The following is a 19211-nucleotide window of genomic DNA, read 5'->3' on the forward strand; positions in this document are numbered from 1 at the left end:
GAACAACTGCAATAATCAGTCATGGTCACGCAGACTCATCTAGAAATAATAGCTGAAGGGAGTTAAATTAGTTTGCCTTTTCTAGAGCAAATGGTACTGTGAGGCAGTTCCTTGCAGGCCAGGCATACCATGAAGGCATCTCTCCAGTTTTGAATACCATTCTGGCTTCTTCTTTGTAAATAAACAATTCTGCCAGCAAATAGCATACTTGTACAGAAATAATGGGGGTATATATAGTGGGTTTTGTAATGTGCTCAGCATTGTTCTTGCACTCTCCTCCCATGTCAATGAGAAAAGGCAAATGCTGAGAACAAACAACATATACCCTGCTCTTTATTAGCTTTTTCCTTCTGGAAAGGAAAGCTTCCACCCAATCACGTAAGAACAGACTGTGGCCTTACAGGATGGTGAACTTTAGGGTGATCTCCATGTTTCTTCTTCATCTCCTCAAATTTGGATTCTTCTCGCTGCCTCTTTTCTTCGTCCAGTGTTTTTAAATACTCTCTCCTCTCATGTTCTTTCATCATCTCATATTTCTTGAACTCCTCATGGCGGGTCTTATCATAGTTTTCCAGGTCACTTGTAGCCTAAAAATATAGATATACGTAGATATATGTTTACACCACGTGGTTACGTTAGCACATCTGACATTAAAAACACTGTATTGTGCAGATATGTGGGCAAGGCCGGCCATATTGTCATTCTCCTTTTAAACATGAGGTAGAATAGTTGGGGGCTTTCCTTTCACATGACAGTGATGCAGAAACATCTCTCCTCACTTTGATATTTTCACAGAAATTAATTTGCAAGGGTTCAACTGCTAGACAATTTTTGCAACTGCACTGTACTGTAAGAAGGCATCAAGATGTCCTTTCTCATCAATTAATAATAAATTAACTCAAGTTAAGTAAATGCCATATTAATTAAGCACAGCTTCAAGTAGTACCATTAACTTCTTGATTATTTCAGAACAAGAACATTTGTAGCGTATCCTACAGTTTAATGAAAAAAGTACCTTCATTAATAATGGGAGTTAGTTTGCAGTAACTTAATATAGATTAAATCAAAAAACCCAATTATATAGAAAGAAAGGGTGTGAGGGGAGAATTTCTGACAAGTACTTGTGTAGAGTTGAGAGATGTATCATTTTCAGACAGCTCAAGGTATTAAAGGATGTTTTGGTAGTGCTTTTCAAAGTAACATGTTTATAGCTGATATAGTGTCTCCATTATATGCATTTTAGTTCTCAGATTCCCTGTACCTTTTCAAAAATAATTCCAAAGCAAAGACCTCCTAAAAGGCCCATTACACTCTGTCAATATCTCAGCTGAGAAATGAGAAGAAAAAAAATATATACATATAATAAGAGAAAGAACTGCCCCATTGAGGATATGCTTCTCTAGCCAACCAGAAGTTTCCCAGAAGTGATGCTCAGAAATAGCAAGGAACTTCATAATATCTATATAAAAAATAATTTTACAGAAAAATGAGATAAAATTTTCCAAAGGCAAAAAAAGTCCACAAAAAATACAGAAAGCTTAAAATATACCTTATCTTTTAATTTATTCTGAAAATACAAAAACTGTCAAACTCTCATGTCAGACATGCAGTGCTCTCTAAAGCATATCTGAGATTAAAGTCTTTTTTCCCCTTGGGAAACATATTTTTTTCTAGCAGCTGAAAAAAGCCATACCATGCTTAGCTTAGCTGCATCCCCTTCATAAACATGCAGTGAAAAAAAACCCCGCACCTGTGATTGATACTGAATCTGCTTAAGTAGACATTGAATGCCATGTGCAGCATATGCAATTTCTAATATTGATATCTTAAATTCTACTCTGCTGTGGTTTTGCAGCTTGGCATATACATAAAATAGATTCCAAAATTCAAATGGCTAGGTTAGGGATGATTATTTATGTCATTCTGTGAGACACCTAAACCATTTACAAAAAGAAATCAGAAAATACACTTGGGAAAAATGTATCCCTATCAAACTGTATTTAATTTAAAGGATCCCAGAAAGGCGTATTTTATTCCTGAAGTCAGTTGTACTGGCACATGAATACAAGTCCTGTTAAGATGCCACTCCAAAATTACGGGCTCTTTAGCATAATGCACACTGACCAGTTTCCCTGCATGCAATGGAGGCAATTGACTCTTCTCTGAAAATGAAAATTGCATGTAATTTATAAAGAAGTAGTATATATAAAAGGATTTGCCTTTACCAGAGAAAGAAAAGCATAATAATTAATAACAAAAAAACCCACAGTAGTTTATATCTAGCACTCACTGCTTTGATCAACATATCTAAGTCTTTAGGTTCGAACTTGTCAGGATTCTGATGGTTCAGGTGCTCAAACTGTTTAAGGAGAGCCTGATGGTCTATGCCAGTGTCTGAAAGAACAAGGTAGAAATGTAAAACATTAAAATAAGCTTGAAATCAAGTGAGATCAGGAAGTTAAAAACTTTCATATGGGAGCTTGTGCCTTGTAAGTACCTGAGGCTCCCTGAGGACTGGATAATTTTTTCACTGTTGGAGGAAGCTACACCAACACTTCTGAAGTTGCTTTTCCAGAAGGAGATCAGCAAACCTGATAGCAATTTGCACTATCTTCCTTCTGATGCGTCAGTATTGCATTGCACACAATAATTTAACATGCACAAATTAAGAAAAATATTTTATTCTTTTTCATATAAATCAGATAGTTGAGGTTACATGCAGTATTAAAGCTAACAAGTTGCATCTTTTTCCTGAACTGGGAGAAGTCTTACTCTTCTATTGCCCTGTACAAACTGCAAGTGACTTATACCTGGCTAAAGATAAGCAGATATTCAAATTTCATTTGTGCAAAATGAGAAATGCAAGACAGTGGAGAGTCAGGTCCTGTGTCTAAAAGCTGCAAATATTTCTCCTCCTTATGACAGGAATGATACCCAACAGTATCAATATACAATGCACTAACAACAAAACACATTTCTATGACAGGCTTTTATAGTTGTTACCATAGTTTCTGACTGCTAATGCTAGATAATAATGCTATCTTACGCAGCATATACTTTGACATGTTACTTATAACAATTTTGATAGCTTTTACTAGATGGCTTAGCAAAGGAAATTTTATTTTAAAAAAAAATTGGAAAACACAATTTTGAACATGTTATTCTTTGACAAACTATCTGTCTCACACCCAATGCTGTGTTTGTATTATCACAAACACCAAACACTGGCTGGGGCAGATTTCAAGCATCATTCTTCCCGGGTGAGATCATAATCTCTGTTGAAATATATGCGCTTTCGCCTGTTTTTGAAACATTTTTAGAAGTGTAATAATAGGCTTAACCCCCCCCCCCCAGAAATCACAACAAAATAAACAAACAAAAACCCAGCCCCCGAGCCCATTTTCCTCCATTTCTTATATTTATGGGAAAAGACTCATTCTATTTGAGAGTATTTACTTGCCACATTACTGTATCATCTGCGACCTACCCCTTAATATTCTTCTGTCCTGTACTGATCATTCTAGTAGGATCTTGGTGAAAATGTTTAAAAACACATCTGGATAAGGACTGAATATATGCAGAATATAATATCAAGCCTGGTTTTTTTCTTTTAAACCTGATCTGAGAGGGAGGAAAACAGGGGGGTTGTGTGATTTTTTTTTTTTTCCTTTTTTAGATCAGATAGAAGACTAAAATAGTGGTATTATATGGAAAAGATGAACAGACCAAATAAAAGGAAATCAAATAGCTCTGCCTGCTCTTACTATAAAATGCTCTTTTGTACGTGTTCCAAGGTGTTGGATGGGGCTTTAAGAAAACTGGTCTAGTGGAAGCTTTCCCTGCCCATGGCAGGGGCGTTGGAACTAGATGATCTATAAGGTCCCTTCTAACCCAAACCATTCCATGATTCTATGATTCCACATTGCCTAGGTGTACAGATGCAGATGTATTTCATAGAAAATCTGGCCATACTTATTGTACATGATGTGAAGTACTCACTGGCAGGGCTGATTATAAACTTTACAAAATATTATCCCACTCCCCGTGTTTTCACATCTTAGTAGTCATCTGCATATTTTGAACTGGAATAATCTGTTCTTGTTCTTTCCCAAATGTAAGATCTCACACTTACACTGTAACAGATCTGATCTGTTGGGGGAAATTATTTTTCTAAAGCACACTCTGTTTGTTACTCTTGATTTACGGAATTAGAGACAGCTAGAAGTAATCAGTCCATTAAACTATTAAAAAATTTCAAAATACACAAAATTACTATGTACAGAGGTATCATATGCTGCTGTCAGCTAGCTCACTGTGAGTGTCACCATGACATTGCTGGACTGCTTGCCTGAAATAGGAGCATGAGACCAGGCTTTTGGCAGCTTAAGAGCCATCTGAGGAAGACAAACAAGGGGTCTAGCAGGTATGTGAGGCAATGCACTGACTCCTGCGGAGGGGCTACTGCTGGTCTGCGCTGTCTAGCTACCAGTGGACCATACTCTCTGGACTAGAACTTTCATTAAAAGAAAGCAAAGGACAGAAAGGTGATCTGACTCCCTCAGGCAACTCCATATTATTATTCATTAATTATACTGTGATAGCACCTAAAGGCTTCATTGGAAAGGTACCACATTGCAAATATCTATTTTTACCAAATTAATCTGATGCTTTCCTGACCCTAGTAACACCCCTGTAAACGTGTACTCGCATATGCATACTTCTTCAGCCTACTTGCCACCTCTAAATTCGGCTTAGCCTAGAAGACAGATCCTTATTCTTGGAGTAGTTTAAATTGATACGTTACCTCTTCAATTCAGTGGGATCCCTCCCCATAACTTGCAAAGGTTTTTAACAATAAAATCATCTGCATAGGCAAATTAAGCCCTTTTTATTAGAGCTTATTTGTGAAAAACAGCATTTCAGAAACAATATAATTTAATCCGTCATTAGGATCTTGTTTCTGAGCAACTAATTCTCTTCAAAAAGAAACCACTAATAAGAAAGTTACAGAATTAGTTTCAAATGCAAACTTAAAAAATTCGTCAGTAATAAGAAATAAAAAGGGACAGCACCATTTCCCAGACAAACATACAGCAATCAATCATTAGAAACCTGTATACTTTATTCATTACAAGAAATTGCCTGAGTTTGTATGATTTCATTAGCACTTAAGAAAATGCTATGGAGAATTTTTTTCACTCCAGTTGTTTTTCTTTATTCAGGAGCTTAAAACTACCCCAGATAGAAGTAAAATAATCTTCTAAGATGGAATGTTTAATATTTGTTATAAATCTGTACAATAACTCTAATTGGTGGAAAGAGAGTTTAAAATGAGAAAAACTTCAGTGTTAACTGATTGTAAAAAAAAAATTTCTTTTTCTACTCTGTAAAGACATAAAACGCTATGTCATGTTGTATTCTTAAACACAGTCCTACTATGTTACTAGTTCTTAGTGAGTAATCTATAAATTGATGCACTACAAAAATAAAAAAGAGGTTGAAAAAGGATTAGAAGTATCTGAAAAATCCACTGCCAGAATCAAGTTTAGTTATTTATTAAATACAGATGGCTTTTCTCTTGTCCCTGATTTTCCATAAAGATGGGTCTTTACTGACCCTAGGCCAGCTCAGAAAGGACACTCACTTTCAGCTTAGTCATTATCGTTGACAACAAAGCACAACTGATGAACTTTGGGCACCCCTCCAACACAATCCCATCTGTTAACTCACCTAGTTAAATTTTGTATTCTTACCTTGAACAGAATCCATTTTAGCTTTAATTAACATCCTTAATCTTGCCAGCTCTTGTCTTTTTAGTTCATCCAGCCGTGTTCTCACATGGTGGCTTACTAAATCAAGCTCTCTGCTTAGTTTTCCACTCTGTCAAAAAACAAAAGTTATGTATAAAAACTAGAAGAAAGTAGCCTTTAGGATTCCCATTAGATACGAGCTGCAAGACAGCAGACTAGTGGCAGTCTTTGGCAATACTGTAGCCCACACTGTAAGAATCTCAAATTTTTTTCAAAGAGGAGATTCAGATTATTTTAAGCTTGTGGTTCTAGAAACAGAGAGGAACCCTAAAAGCTTTCTGAAAAGAGAATTTCTAAGTATGTTGCTCCTCCAAAGAGCGAAAGCATGACCTTGAAGCAGCAATATCTAATAATGTTTGAGAAGTGATAAATTTGTTGATCAAATGTTCTCATATTAGTTCAAAAGAACTGTGAGATGCACACGAAGTGCTGTGTTCTTCATCCACTTGATGACAGCTGTAAGACTTGAGAGAAGGTACCAGCACAGCAACAGCCATCAATGTGTATTGCAAGGGTATTTATTAGGAACTGGAAATTGATAGTAACCTTCAAGGGCAACACCAGATGTAGCACAGAAGAAAAAGGAGGCAAAAGCTGCCAACGGCAACACAAGCGATAAAGGAAACTCAAAGGCAGGATCTCCTCTTTAAGTCTATCACTTTAGACTGTTTCCTACCTGTCCCTTGCTGAATTTCTAGCTCATAAAAGGGAATGCAGAACAGCCACCACCTAGAGCCAGGAACTAAAGTAGAAAAGACAAGAATGTGGTGAGGTTTTAGAGAGAGTGCTATGTGGGTTGGCACAAAAGAAAGGACAGCAGCGGAGAAAGCCGGAAGTCTATTTTATTTCTATATACACTGACTTCACTTCTAACACAACTCCTCAATTTCCCCAGACTTTAAAATCTGACTTTCTTGTAATTCTCTTCCATGTCATCATATACATTTGTGACACACTACCTTAATTGCAGAAGGCAGATATACCTCTATGTTCAAAATAGTGTTCCAAATTACTTGGCAGGCAACAGTGAGTAAGAGCTACTCTTGCAGCTGTTTTAATGTACATGAAGGTTCACCTACCTGTATGAAGTCTGAAACTGGCTTTTTAGTAGATAGGCAGAAGGCAGAAACTATGCATTGAAGTATACGTTGTTGGGGTTTTTTTATGCTATGGGGTATTCTCTAATGAACAGAAGTTCTGATCTCGCTTGACTAAAGACAAACATCTAGTACATATATAAAAATGAGAGGAAACTTAAGCTCACACAAATTAACAGGAGTATGAAAAAAAAAAGGAAGAAAGAATACAACATACAAGGCTCATGATTATGGATTTAATTAACCTTAACTGAACTCTTTTTTTGTACCTACCTTTATTTCCTCTATGTCAGCAGTTTGGAGTTTCTCCCTGAAATGCTTATCTGTTTCCAAGACATCTATTACTTGCCTGAGATACTCATCATAATACAATCCTGTATCCTTCAAAAAAAGAATCTGAAGTTGAGAAAAGAATATAGTACCAAACATTCCATTTTGTTTAAACTGAAACTGAATTCTCAGCAACACAAGCATTATACTCTCTCACATATCTTTTTTTTTCTGATTTGCATCATTGCCGTATAACAACTTGTGATGCATTTGTTTCAGCAACTGACAAGGAAGTGGAGAAAAGTGTTTAAGAATCCATGTCATATACAAACATCTGTCATGTTAATATAGTTGTTGTTTTTTTTAAATCAGTGCAATTCATTCATTACTGTTCTATTTGAAACACTGAACTGGAATCACTGAGTGGAATTTCCTAAGCGACCACTCAATCACTTGAAAGAAGTCTCTGTAGAACAGTAAGCAGTTCTTCCTAGCGTAAGCTGGAGAATTCCTTCCACGTGCCACCTCACCTTTAGCAGCTCATGGCGGGGGCGGGGGGGGAAGTGAACAAATTTAAATGGAACCACACCATAGTAAATGGTAGACTCTAAGACAACACTGGCTAATATTAGTATCCTTCCTGCAAGTAACTCCAGTAAAGAACATCTAAATTTCAGGAAGTGAGTTTGCTACAGCCAGATTACTAACAATTAGGCAAAAATACTTAATTAGATAAATTTCATTGCACTTACTGGATTTTCTACCTTCTCTCCTTCTATGTGGCCTTCTCTAACTTTCGTCTTATCTATGTCTATAGGTACAGCTTCCAAGGCCATGAGGAGACATGTCATCAGCAAAATACACTGTTGGGGCAGGACAGATAGCCACTTCATCTGAAATGAGACCAAGTCACAAAAATTAACATAAGTGATATTATTGTACTGTACTGATTAGATTTTTTTTTAACATTCCTACATAGACACCTGTAATAACTCGGTTCCCACGTTTACTACTCTCAGTGAACACTAAAACTCAAAGAATTAAATACATATTTAATTTTTCAAGACCATTATTACACAAGCAGATTTCCTCAGATTATCTTACAGTTGTGTGACAAACCTAAGTTGTACTGTAAACAGTGAGTGGTTTTTAATGTGTTGAAGTATTATCAATGGCTCTGCAGAACAAGTGGGAACACTCAATGTTCATACATTTGTTTAGGATGTCCAAGTCTTGCATAACTAATACTGATGTTCCTACTCTGATCATGTCTTTGCTGAAGTTATTGGCAAACTCCTAAATATAATCATGGATACTGAATCAGATCTTGGTGTAGTATTGCCAGCAGTTTTTATGTTTCAGCAATGGAGTAGTTTGCCTAATTTGCAGTCAAGATCCCCTCCCCTCCAAATTTATTTGCAGGAAAAATATTTTACAATCCATGTTACATCCATGTTTCAAGTTGACAGAGATTCCTGAAAAAAAGTGTTCACGCTATCTGAAATTATTGCTGAGTCTGCAGCTATATTAAGCCAGTCTTCCCTAGACTTTCTTTGGTGTCTTGTATAGGGCTAACTAGCACATAGTTTGATGAGCACCTAGCACTTTGAGAGTTCTTGATCTCTGTCATCTCCCTCTCTACCAAATTTGGTTGAAAATAGCTCAATTCATTCAGAAACTGATAAGACGGAATACTTAAACAAGGTGAGTAGAGGAAATCCAGCTGAAAAAAGTAGTAACGGTTATCCAGCATCTGACAGCGAAGTCAGGGTTCTGAGACAATTCATCCAATTCAGCCTATGACAGTCCACAGTTTCTGAATATTCTATAAAAACCTTGAGCAAACCCCAACATTACATTGGTAATATAAATCACCTCCTGGAAAGTGAAAGCTGCCAGTCAAATACTGTCTAAAATTAGCTTAGATATGTCAAAGAAAAAGACATAATATTCAAGAAACGTGCAAACACATCAAAAGTATACCTGCTACAAGGAGAATTTCTGCACAAGCGCTTTAACTAGTCATGCAAGTAATTCTATCCAAAGTACTCACGTCCACCAGTAGCAAATCTTTTTGGGGGGGGGAGGGGGAGAGTGGAGGGAAGGGGCAAACTGTAATTAAGGTGTCGGTGCCAGTTTTCCTGACTACATGCTCTGGTATGCAACAGTGAAACACTGCTTTTGCTTGGATTAAGCTGGCCCTTTACTAATGTAATAAATGTAGATAACAGTACCTACTTAATATTAAGCATTGTTGACACCTTTTATTCACATAACTATTACATAAAAGACTCTTATTAAGAAAAAAATGGGAAATGCATAGAAGATGTGCAGAGATATTCTTTCTTTACTTGGGGATGAGACAACAGCCGGAGATAAAAATATATCCACCTATCCATCTTTTGCTTTATATCTCAAAGGCTCAAGTATGAAAAGAATTCTCTGAAACTGTTTTTTCTTAATCACATCTTCAGCAAGAAGAGCCTAAATGGATTCTGCTCAGTTACAGCAAATACCTGTTACTTTCATTTAAAAAAAGACTAACATCTGATCATTACCAGATGGGAAAGCAGAAGCTATTGTTGCTGCCATATTGAGCGTATGAGATTCAATGTCAGCACTACTGTCAGAGCCACAACAGCAAGGCTGATTAGCTTGGCCTAGGTCATTCCTTTAAAACAAGCAAACACACAAACAAACAAAAAAACCCCCAAACCCAGACTGATTTGCTGGAACTAGTAAGTTAATTTCTACACTTCTACACAAGCTGTTGGTTTGCAGTGACTTAATAGAGCTGATGAATGAAGAAGTTAGTTATTCACTATTACTCTTAAAAGTGCCAAAGTTCCAACACTTCAGACATTTTAAATTACTGAATATTGTTGTACAAACGCTGAGTCTAGGTTTGTAATTTCAGTAGGATTTAATCACAGGAAATGGTAATAATGAAAAAATACTAGGTTTTCAAGTCCCCTAATTTTGATGTAGATGCCAGCAAATTTGGGATGGGCAACTGGAAACTTAAACTACTTCATCTTAAACTACTTCTGCAGCAGTCAGCACAGCTTATCTGTCAAAAGCCCTAATCAAACTAAGTCTCACTGGGTCTGCTGACCTTCTGTGGGATTTGTGCTCATGGACAATTTGGGTTCCCTTGGAAATACCAACCTTTGTAATTACATGCTGTCATATGTAATGTTAATGACTGGATGACATCACAATACGTTCTTGACATCTACCTGATGTAATAAGCTGCTCTGAAAAGTAGGTGATCTACTGCCCATCAGGCAGTTTTGCTTCAGGTTCTGCACAGGGTGTTTTTATTGTACCCCTGTTGATAAAATGGGCCAAAAAAATCCACAAGTACCAGGAAGAATTAAAAGCAGAGAAGACCAACTGGATAAGCAAAAAAATATCTCTATCATTGCAGCTGACTTTGCAGGCTACTATGCTTAACATAGGATTTCCCACAGTATTTTGAAGAACCCAACTGTTTACACAATCTGTGCTACAACAAGTAAATTGGAAATAAATTTACTAGAATAAAAATAATTACCTAGTGAAGACAGAGTTACTGTATTTAGGTATCTCTTAGTTCAAGACTATATTCATCATATTTCCCTCAATAAAAGTAGGTGACTAAGACATGCCTCAACCATTAGAGTGTGACAGTCACGACTGAGTCACTGAGCACATTCTACTCTGATGTGCATTAGAAGAGAGAAACCAAGCCCATTGCAAATTCTAACATTACTCAGCTGCAAGAAAAAAATCAGCATGATTCTAAAATTCAGCAACTAGAGGGAAGAGTGACAAGAGGCAGGATGAGAGGAAAACAGCGGTTCCAGTTTTTATTCCACTAAACACTTTACTACTAAGAGGTCATTCCACTCTCAGCCTGTTACCAGGTAACTTCAAGTGCTCCTGACTTTTGAGAATCCCATTCTTAGATACCCATCCCTTCCCAGGCATTTTGGGGTGAATATGCGTCTGATCCAGGGATATGGTTTCTTCTGTAAGGACTGGGAGCCACCAAGTCAACAGACAATCACTGTGCTGCAGAAGATCATTGTTATCAGTGGTACACAATGCATGGCATACATCCTTCTGCCCTGCCACGGGTGCATCGCTTGAGCCTATTATTATTAATATTCTTCCTACTGCTATGTAGTTTAACAGAAATATAAATTGTTGTGAATCTGCCCAGCTGACTGGTTACTTTCTTAAAAACAGATGGACAGAGCTAATGTTACAACTGTCATCCAAAAATGAAGTTATTTTAGTCAAAGACATGTAGCCTACCTAGACAAAAAGTAGCACAACTCTAATCTGCTTGTATCAGAAACCAATCTCATCTTTCCTAGAGGGATAAACAAACATTTCTACTTGTCATAAATAAAGAGAACTAATCACAAAAGTAGTGCTCTAGAACTGACAAATACTATAGTTTATAAACAAAGCCAATATCCTAAGCTTTCAGGGAAAACAAAAAAATAAAACCTCTCTGAGCATTAAGTATTTTAAAAAACACGGAATGACATAGCAGAAAACAGAGCCACCAATGTACTTGCATGAACAGAAAAATACAACTGGAAAAGAAAAGATGCAGGCTGTCTGCCAGCAACCTTGATCTTGATCCCACTAACGTTAATCACAAATTCCTATCAACTTCAGTGGAACAGGACTGGATATTTGAATTATAAAGAGCTACAGGCTTTGAAAGATAAGTACAAAATGCAGTTTCTAAAGTTTGTTCTAGCAACACTAACACAAGCAGCTAAACATGGCATTAGCACACCTATTTTACACAACTGCCAGGCGTTTATAATATAAACTTGAAAATTTACTTTTCCTTAACACGTATTGCCCAGAAAACAGCATAATTCTGGTACTCCATCACCTTCCTAGCAAAGCGCAAATACTTTAACGATGTAACACCCAATGTCAAATATTCTAAAACTGAGATAGGCAAAACCATGTAGTGAGTGTACAGCACATAGTGTCTGCACATGTAGCAGCTCAGAGGATGGTTACGAAGCAAGATAGTACAACACTGTAAATGTCATCTTGCACATTTGCACTTGCCAAACCCATGCATACCATGATAGGCAATGTAATCATAAATCTAGACTAGTACACAAATAAGCCTACTTATTCACAAAATTTCACGCACACCTGCTGTATCTGATATGGAAGTAATTAAACCTGTATGAGAAACAGTGCAGACATGCGGGTTGATAGCAATATTAACTACAGTCATGACTGTACTGTGTCTTCCTATTTTAATGCTGTACATTGGAGAAGTGAACAATCTTCATATGCAGTGCTGCATTAAAAAATAAACAGGAAAGAGAGAAAATAAATCATCTTTCTAAGGATATTCTAACCTCAGTACTAGAATGGGAATATTACAAGTGTTATATCTGAACCATGTAAAGTACTCCTTCAGCAGTTAGAGCAAGCCATCTAGCATCTTGAATCTGTTCTCACCTCTCTGAAACAGTGATACACCTGTCTGTATATCAGAGTTTAAATAGAGAATGTTTAATTCCATGAGTTTTTCCATTTCTTTAATAATTACTTACAAAGATACAAATTGATTAGCTCATAAAATCTTAAAAGTATACATTAAATGTTTGAAATTAGGCAGAAACAGATTAGTCTTCTCCCATATTTTCTGTCTGGAAACACCTGAAATATCAGTGTTAGCTCCTCCCTCTTCTTTCAGGACTTGCTGCACAGACACTGTAAGCTATCATACCTTAACCAATGACGAAAGTCAATGAATCTATAGTTAATGTATCTTCTCCACAATGTTAGTCCATGAGTTAAACTGGTATTAGCATGACTAAAATGTGGCAACAATTTTGAGAAGCAAGTGCAACAACCTGTTTCAGCTCAAGATGCTAAGAGAAACCTCTGGCTGTGATGAAGATGTCTTTTCACTAGGTCACCAGTCCTCTAGATATAGATTTCTCATTGAAAACAGGAGCAGAAAATGATGTGAAAAGGGAAACGGCTACAATCTGCAATAGTTTTCCCCTTACAAGTTATCTTTCAAAACATGGAAACATCTGCATACTTTTCTTCCAAAATGAGAATTCATCCTTTTAAAAGTTAATACGTAAGCATCATTTTTCCCTCTCTCCCCTCTTTGCGTTAGTGTCCCACCCACACAAGCAGCAACAGTTTTCCTCTCATTACCCTTCAAGAGTTTGTTCTATTCTGTCAAAGTTGTCCATTAACCCCATGATTCTGATGTTCCTTCTTTTCTTCTGACCTATATCCAACAGGTTTTAACTTGGACATGCTGTCCTAATCTTTTGTTACAGTACATCCCACTTCGTTCTCTGCACCAGGACACATTCCTTATTTTCTCAGGAAGCATTTTAATACTGTACGTACATATAGGTTTATATAAAACAGTATTATTTAAGTACATAAAAGCAGTAGAATCCCTTCCTCTCATCCTGTTTACTTTTCTTAAACTATTTTCTTTTGACTTGTATTTGTTACATTTTTCTCACCGCACTTTATCTGCTTCATTCTCTTTACAGTTAAAAGTTGGCTGATAGAATAGCTTCTTTTTTCAGTTTATCAGAAAAGATGGTATGTGTGTAGTACAACATTTGCTGACAGAACCTTTTTTTTTAAAAAATACACTTCAGCTGTTTTATCAAATGTCACCCAAATGCTGAGGGATACTGTATAGTAACACAAACTATGAATGCTCAAGTGGGAAAGAAGTAAGCACTATTTACAACGCAACTGTATGTCCAGAAACAAAGATAGCATAGAAGCAAAACATACGGCTGCTGCTGCTACACATGCTTAGCTCTGTTGTAAGTTTGAAAACTGTTTTTCCTTCTTGTTGCAATGTTAATGGTTCATTATTTAAAAACCTGCGTGCACATACACAAATACACATACATATTTATAATACTACATGCCTCCAAGGAACCTCCCTATCATTGTTTTAGAAAAGTAAGTATCAGTGCCTAAAAAGCTATCTTACTAACTGAAGAATGCTGAAATACTAGTCTTGTTTTTAAAAGGAACTTGCATAACTTTATCAATTCTTTCCAATAAAGTTGGCTCAAAAAAACAAGAATTACGAAGCCAATACTCAAGCAAAAACTTGTATTGAATTCAATGTATACATCATAAAACTCTTCTCCACTTCAAAATCCAATTTAAAAAAAAAAAACAAACCACTACAAATACAGCTTCCTGTACTGTAAATTCAGCTCCCATACAGAACAAAATACAGCAGCACAACTGGAATCTCACAAATTCATTTTATATAAATGCAAACAGCAATTTTGTCAGTGCTGCCGTAAAAAACAACTGTGTTTCAAATATGCTACTACGTGCAACCAAAGTATTTACTCAAACCCTCATCTCAAATCAAAGAGTATTTCAATTATTTTACTAATATGCAGTTTGCTCTAGTCAACAAGAAAGGACGATGCTAAAGTAAATCTTGAATAGCCTAGGACTTCAAGGTACTTTTTCTCCCCTTTGGAAAGAAAATACAAAATAGCTAACAAGAATAAATCTAGATCTAATTATATGGAGCCAGATTTTAAAATATTTAGGCATTTAATGATAGCTGCCTAATGAGATTTATTTCCATAATTTGCTAATTCCCATTGATTTCTACTTGCTATGGGATCCAAATATGCAAACATCCCACTCTTGTTTTATAAAGAATATAAAGCATAATAAATGTAATCATGAAAAGGGTCTATATATTTCACAAATTACCTATGATGAAGGACAATATTTACAACTGCATATGATTAAAACGATTGTAATAAAACACAGTTGCTTTCATGGTTCCAACTGTTAAATCATGCATAGCACGTAAGAGCAAAAGCTGTGGAAATTAACATGAATTTTGCCTCTCATTTAATTCGATTTGGCTTAAGTACCTGGCCTTGTTTTCAGCTACATACAAGCATATCCCTACCCAGAAGGCTTGTGTCTACTATGGATCTAACAGGAAATTCTCAGCGATCTCTTCTGCTTACTGAGCAATCAAACAGACAAGAGAACAGCACCTCGCAAGATAGACACCTTTGCTGCACAGGAGTTCAAGTCAAAGCAACACTATACGAGCTTTTAACTTAACAGTGAAGGTAAAGGATTTTACTTGTCTTCTGTGAAGCGCATTTGCTTAGTCAGTGTATCACTAGAAGCATGAGGCAGTGTTTCCACACGTCTCACATTTGAGTCATTACAACAGTAATTTACATTTTCTATTATCTCAGAGAACCACTGTTCTCCCCTTTCATAATTACAGTTTCCGTTATATACGTATCACTTGGGGGCAACTTTTGACACTAAACCTTTAACTTGCCTTATATGAACCAAAAGTTTATGTTCAGCAGTACTACCATTACCACACAGCCAAGTTATGGAAACTTCTCCTTAGTCTTATTAAAAAAATCATTCTTTTTGCGTTGTTTAGTTTTTATTTGCTTGGGGGGGGTTTCTGAATACAGTTTCAGATATCAAATAATGGTACCTCAAGCTATATTATAGCATTGAGTCACATGTAAATTTACATCAGATGCCTACACTAGATGCCTTTGCATCCAATAGCTAACAGAAGTTTTAAGCAGACCCAATGGGCAATATTAATTCGTAATTTTGTTTTCCCCTTTTTCTGTTATGTTAATTACCTGGGTTAGAAGTGAATGATATTCATACTGTTCTATTACAACATAATTTATTTAAAGATAGACTTACATGATTACTTTTTTTATATATAACTATCTTTCTTATTCTAAAATAAAATATTGCCACCGTCCAAAAGATTACAGTAGTGAGTAAAGGGAAAATACATAATCACAGTTAAGAGGTACTGTATGTAATCAGGTTAATAATTTGTGGCCCATGGTGGATGTTGCACTGTGACTGTACAAGATCACTGTGTAGTAAATAACAGTAAGAGATATAAGCAGATCTTTAGTGCTTACAGAAATGTGGGCTTCTTCCATAAACCTTTTGAGTCTGAAGCAGAGGCCCATAAAGGTTACAACAAAACCTGGTTTCAAACAATTTTTGAGTGGCTCTTCATCTCCTATCCAGCCTTTAATGCTGGAATCTTTCTGGTACTGCTCCGTTTAGTTGAAAGGGGCAGTCATTTCAGAATTTGGGGTAGAACTGCACCAATGCTGTGTCAAATACGGGACTTTTCTTTAGAGTGCATGTGTTGGCTTTGCACTGCAAGGTTTTGGTAGCAGGGGGTCTACAGGAGTGGCTTCTGTGAGAAGCTGCCAGAAGCTTCCCCCACGTCCAGTAAAACCAATGCCAGCCGGCTCCAAGACGGACCTGCTGCTGGCCAAGGCTGAGCCCATCCGTGACAGCGGTAGTGCCTCTGGGATAGCGTATTTCAGAAGGGGGGGGGGGGAAACTTGCTGGGGAACAACAGCAGCAGGGAGCTGAGTGAGAACGTGTGAGAGAAAACAACTCTGCAGACACCAAGGTCAGTGAAGAGGAGGAGGGGGAGGTGCTCCAGACGTCAGAGTAGAGATTCCCCTGCAGCCTGTGGAAAACACCATGGTGAGGCAGGCTGTGCCCCCGCAGCCCATGGAGGTCCACAGAGGAGCAGATGTCCACCTGCAGCCCATAGGGGACCCCACACCGGAGCAGGTGGATATCTGAAGGAGGATATATGTGACCCCGTTGGGAGCCCGTGCTGGAGCAGGCTCCTGGCAGGAACTGTGGCCCCGTGGAGAGAGGAGCCCATGCTGGAGCAGATTTGCTGGCAGGGCTTGTGACCCCGTGGGGGACCCAAGCTGGAGCAGCCTGTTCCTGAAGGACTGCACCCTGTGGGAAGGACCCATGCTGGGGCACTTCATGAAGAACTGCAGCCTGTGGGAAGGACTCACGCTGGAGCAGGGGAGGAGTGTGAGGAGTCCTCCCCCTGAGGAGGAAGGAGTGGCAGAGACAACATCTGGTGAACTGACTGCAACCCCCATGCCCTGTCCCCCTGTGCCCTGTGCTGGCGGCGGGGGGAGGCAGAGAAATGGGAGTGAAGTTGAGCCCAGGAAGAAGGGAGGGGTGGGGAGAAGGTGTTTTAAAATTTAGTTTTTATATTCTTATTATCCTACTCTGATTTTGATTGGTAATAAATTAAATTAATTTTCCCCAAGTCGAGTCTGTTTTGCCCATGACTGTAATTGGTGAATGATGTCTCCATGTCCTTATCTCGACCCACGAGCCTTCCGTCCTCTGTCCACCTGAGGAGGCGGAGTGATAGAGCGGCTTGGAGGGCACCTGGCCGTCCAGCCATGGTCAACCTACCACAGTGGGAGAAAACAAGATGACAAACAAAACCCCATGCAAACCTCCGCATTCAACTTGATACCGTGGTGTACTGGTTCTTCATTGTGATTACTGTGATGGTCTAATTTTGAAAATACTGGACGTTATTTCTCCACAGCAAATACTTACAACTCAAACAACAGAGGCTGACTCAAGTGTTGCCACACTCAAAAACCACAGCCACTTTCATTCCAGAAAAAAAAGTCACCTCTGTATAACCACGTTTCAACCTCCTCTTTTGGGTTATTTCCTGAGCACACCGGCTAGCCTGACACTAGAGTATTTTACCTCGCTCCTCCAGCGCTACTACGCCAAGCACAACGCAGAAAAGCTGTATCCTTCCTAGGGAAACCAGCCGAGTCTCCTGCACAAAGCAGCCGAAGTTTTTTTGCGGTGGTGCAACTACCAGCCAGCCAGGGCTTCTCTGCCGCCGCTGCCAGGGACGCATCCATCCCTCCGGGACTTTCAAGCCAGCCGCTCACGCATCCGCCAGCGGGGCCGCCGCAGTGCTGCTTCCTGACAGGCCACCGACTCCGGGGGCCGACACCCGCGCCCGAGGGGCGCGGGGAGGGAAGGGAACCCGGGCCGGCTCCTCCCCGGCGGGCGGCGGGACACCCTCGGTCAAACTTCAGCTGCCTCCCCCCGCCCCGGCGCGCCCGCCGCCCCGCTTCCCCCCGCGTTACCGTTATTCCTGACAGGCGGGAGGGCGGTTAAACCCCCGCGAAGGAGCGCGCGCCGCCCCCCACCCCCACCTCCCCGAATCCCGCGCGGGGCGGCCAACGGCTCCCCCTGACAGGAGCTGCCCCGCCACCAGGCCTCCGGCCCGCACCCCGCCCGCCGGGCGCCTCCCGCCGCCCCCCTCCGCCGCCCCGGGAGCACCGGCCGGCCCGAGGGCGGCCTGGGACGGGCCATGCTACCTTTCCGTCCTCCTGCGGCGAGAGAGGGGCCGCTGCTTCCCAAGGGGGAGGTGTCTCTTGCCCGCGGAGATGAACGAGGCGATCACCGGACGTCCTCCTGAGGATCTACGGGGCTCGGCGCCGCGGCGAGGCCCGGCACGGTACGGTACGGCACGGTACGACACGGTACGGCGCGACTGCCCCACGTCGCTCCGGCGGCCCCGGTTCCCGTTGCCATGGGGACGGGTCCCGCCCCTCGAAGCGTGGGGATTGGCCGGGCCTGAATCCCGCACGGACGTCGCGGAGGGCTCTGATTGGGCAGCGGCGGACGCCGAGGCGAGATTGCTCGAGGGGCGGGGCTGGGCTGCCGCGACGGCCTCCTGCGCCGGGGAAGGTACGTGGCGGTCGCCGCGGGGGCGGGCCCGGGCCGCGCGCCTTTGGCGTCACGGGGGAGGTGGGGACGCGGGCGCGTACCTGGGCGGCGCGGCAGGGCGGGCTGCGGCGCGGCCGTTAGCCCGGGAGGGGGGCGGCCGGGCGGTCCCGGGGAGCTGTTTCAGCCCCGGGGCTCTGTCTCGCCTGCCCCAGCCCCGCGCGGCTGCCTGCCGCCGGGCCGCGTGTAATGCGCGCCTCGGCTAGTGGCGGGTGGCCCTGAGGGGAGCCCCGGCCTGCGGTTTCTGTGGGGAGAGGCGCCAGGCCCGGGGGCTGGGAGCACGGGGCCCGGTTCTGAACACCCCCGGCTGGCCCCCGGCCTGGCCGTGCTGCCCCTTGCTGCCTGGCGGGGGGGGAGACGGGGGTTCTGCCGG

General features: G+C 40.5%; 1 protein-coding gene across 4 annotated transcripts in view; it reads right to left on the reverse strand.

Annotated features, from left to right (window-relative positions):
- The window catches only part of NUCB2 (nucleobindin 2), a 30154-nt gene extending 11491 nt beyond the window's left edge, over nucleotides 1-18663 (reverse strand). The window contains exons 1-6 of one of the 4 annotated variants that reach the window (XM_075425488.1): nucleotides 18430-18663; nucleotides 7930-8070; nucleotides 7181-7288; nucleotides 5754-5880; nucleotides 2291-2394; nucleotides 402-587 (exon numbers count right to left, since the gene is read on the reverse strand). In XM_075425488.1, the coding sequence (XP_075281603.1) occupies nucleotides 402-587; nucleotides 2291-2394; nucleotides 5754-5880; nucleotides 7181-7288; nucleotides 7930-8070 (666 nt within the window). In that variant the 5' untranslated portion in view covers nucleotides 18430-18663. Of the gene's footprint in view, nucleotides 1-401; nucleotides 588-2290; nucleotides 2395-5753; nucleotides 5881-7180; nucleotides 7304-7929; nucleotides 8071-18429 lie in introns of all 4 variants that reach the window. The other 3 variants (XM_075425487.1, XM_075425489.1, XM_075425490.1) reach the window with 3 other exon arrangements.
- Between the last annotated feature and the right edge of the window lie 548 nt (nucleotides 18664-19211).

The sequence above is a fragment of the Opisthocomus hoazin genome, chromosome 7 (assembly GCF_030867145.1).
Source record: "Opisthocomus hoazin isolate bOpiHoa1 chromosome 7, bOpiHoa1.hap1, whole genome shotgun sequence".
NCBI classification, from domain to species: domain Eukaryota; kingdom Metazoa; phylum Chordata; class Aves; order Opisthocomiformes; family Opisthocomidae; genus Opisthocomus; species Opisthocomus hoazin.